The sequence below is a fragment of the Haliotis rubra genome, unplaced genomic scaffold, assembly GCF_003918875.1.
Source record: "Haliotis rubra isolate DU_JTF1 unplaced genomic scaffold, ASM391887v1 Scf8, whole genome shotgun sequence".
Taxonomy (NCBI): domain Eukaryota; kingdom Metazoa; phylum Mollusca; class Gastropoda; order Lepetellida; family Haliotidae; genus Haliotis; species Haliotis rubra.
The window spans coordinates 3,657,764-3,659,611 of NW_025767523.1; the positions used below are offsets into that span (position 1 = coordinate 3,657,764).

General features: G+C 40.7%; 1 protein-coding gene across 1 annotated transcript; it reads left to right on the forward strand.

Moving 5' to 3' along the window:
• Nucleotides 1-891: 891 nt before the first annotated feature.
• On the forward strand, nucleotides 892-1,587 carry LOC124261498 (serine-aspartate repeat-containing protein I-like). The gene has a single exon (XM_046695818.1). It carries the CDS (start codon nucleotides 892-894, stop codon nucleotides 1,585-1,587), a length of 696 nt encoding a protein of 231 aa, XP_046551774.1.
• The last annotated feature ends 261 nt before the right edge of the window (nucleotides 1,588-1,848 follow it).

Below are 1,848 nucleotides of genomic sequence, written 5' to 3' on the forward strand. Positions count from 1 at the left end.
TAATGTACACAATTCACATAGTATTGAAGTCTAATGTCCACTCCTCACCTAATATTGAAGTGTAATGTACACAATTCGCCTAGTATTGAAGCCTAATGTACACTGTTCACCTAGTATTGAAGTCTAATGAGCACACTTCACCTAGTATTGAAGTCTAATGTACACAATCCTCATAGTATTGAAGTCTAATGTACACTATTCACCTAGTATTGAAGCCTAATTTGCACTATTCGCACTATTCACCTAGTATTGAAGCCTAATGTCCTCAATTCGCTTAGTATTGAAGTCTGATATACACAATTCACCTAGTATTGAAGTCTAATGTACACTATTCACCTAGCATTGAACCTAATTGATACTGTTCGCCTACTTACTTTCGTTGTGTGTGATAAGTGCAGTCTATTCGGCGGGGATAAAATTCTATCACATAGATCTGATGATGTTTATTATCATTATTGGTCTCATGTTGATGCATCTGAAGATAATGTCATTCAATTGCAAGCATATTTTTGTTCATTTTGTTAGGGTATTTTGTATGTGGGGGTAGAGGTTTGAGTGTGGATGTTGGTTTAGGTGTGGTGTTATGTGGGTTTAGGCGTGGGTTTGAGTTCGGGTATGGATGTGGGGGAAGGGTGTGTTTGTAGATGTGGATGTGGGTTTAGATGTGGGTGTGGGTTTAGATGTGGTTGTGGGTTTAGGTGTGGATGTAGATGTGGGTTTAGATGTGGATGTGAATGTGGGTGTGGATGTAGTTTTAGCTGTGGATGTGGATTAAGATTTTGATGTGGATGTGGTTTTAGCTGCGGATGTGGATTCAGATGTGGATGTGGTTTTAGCTGCGGATGTGGATTCAGATGTGGATGTGGTTTAGCTGCGGATGTGGATTCCGATATGGATGTGGTATTAGCTGTGGATGTGGATTCAGATTTTGATGTGGATGTGGTTTTAGCTGCGGATGTGGATTTAGATGTGGATGTGGTTTTAGCTGCGGATGTGGATTCAGATGTGGATGTGGTTTTAGCTGCGGATGTGGATTCAGATGTGGTTGTGGTTTTAGCTTCGGATGTGGATGTGGTTTTAGCTGCGGATGTGGATTCAGATGTGGATGTGGTTTTAGCTGCGGATGTGGATTCAGATTTAGATGTGGATGTGGTTTTAGCTGCGGATGTGGATTCAGATGTGGATGTGGTTTTAGCTGCGGATGTGGATTCAGATTTTGATGTGGATGTGGTTTTAGCTGCGGATGTGGATTTAGATGTGGATGTGGTTTTAGCTGCGGATGTGGATTCAGATGTGGATGTGGTTTTAGCTGCGGATGTGGATTCAGATGTGGTTGTGGTTTTAGCTGCGGATGTGGATGTGGTTTTAGCTGCGGATGTGGATGTGGTTTTAGCTGTGGATGTGGATTCAGATTTTGATGTTGTTTTAGCCGTGGATGTGGATTCAGATTTTGATGTTGTTTTAGCCGTGGATGTGGATTCAGATGTGGATGCGGATTTAAGTGTGGGTGTGGGTGTGGATGTAAATGTTGGTTTAGATGTTGATGTTGGTTTAGATGTTGATGTTGGTTTAGATGTAGATGTTTAAGTTTTGGTTTAGTTTTGCACTTGGAGTCAAGTGAAGTAGCACCGGTAACAGTAACATGTATGTACGTGTAAGATAAGATATGTATACACTCACAGATTTCCATAATATCACGACACCATGCATATGTGAAATATGTTGAATTATCCCTTTATCATTAAAAACTAATTCGCGACAAAGAGGTAAACTGACGTGAATTAAGGTTTTACGTCGCATCTTCAATATTTCAGCCAAATAGCGACCGATGAGGTGAGGTGAGTTATT

Bases quoted from the DNA above. Each gene is read 5' to 3' on its own strand.
- LOC124261498 (XM_046695818.1), top strand. From the start codon at position 892: ATGGATGTGGTATTAGCTGTGGATGTGGATTCAGATTTTGATGTGGAT.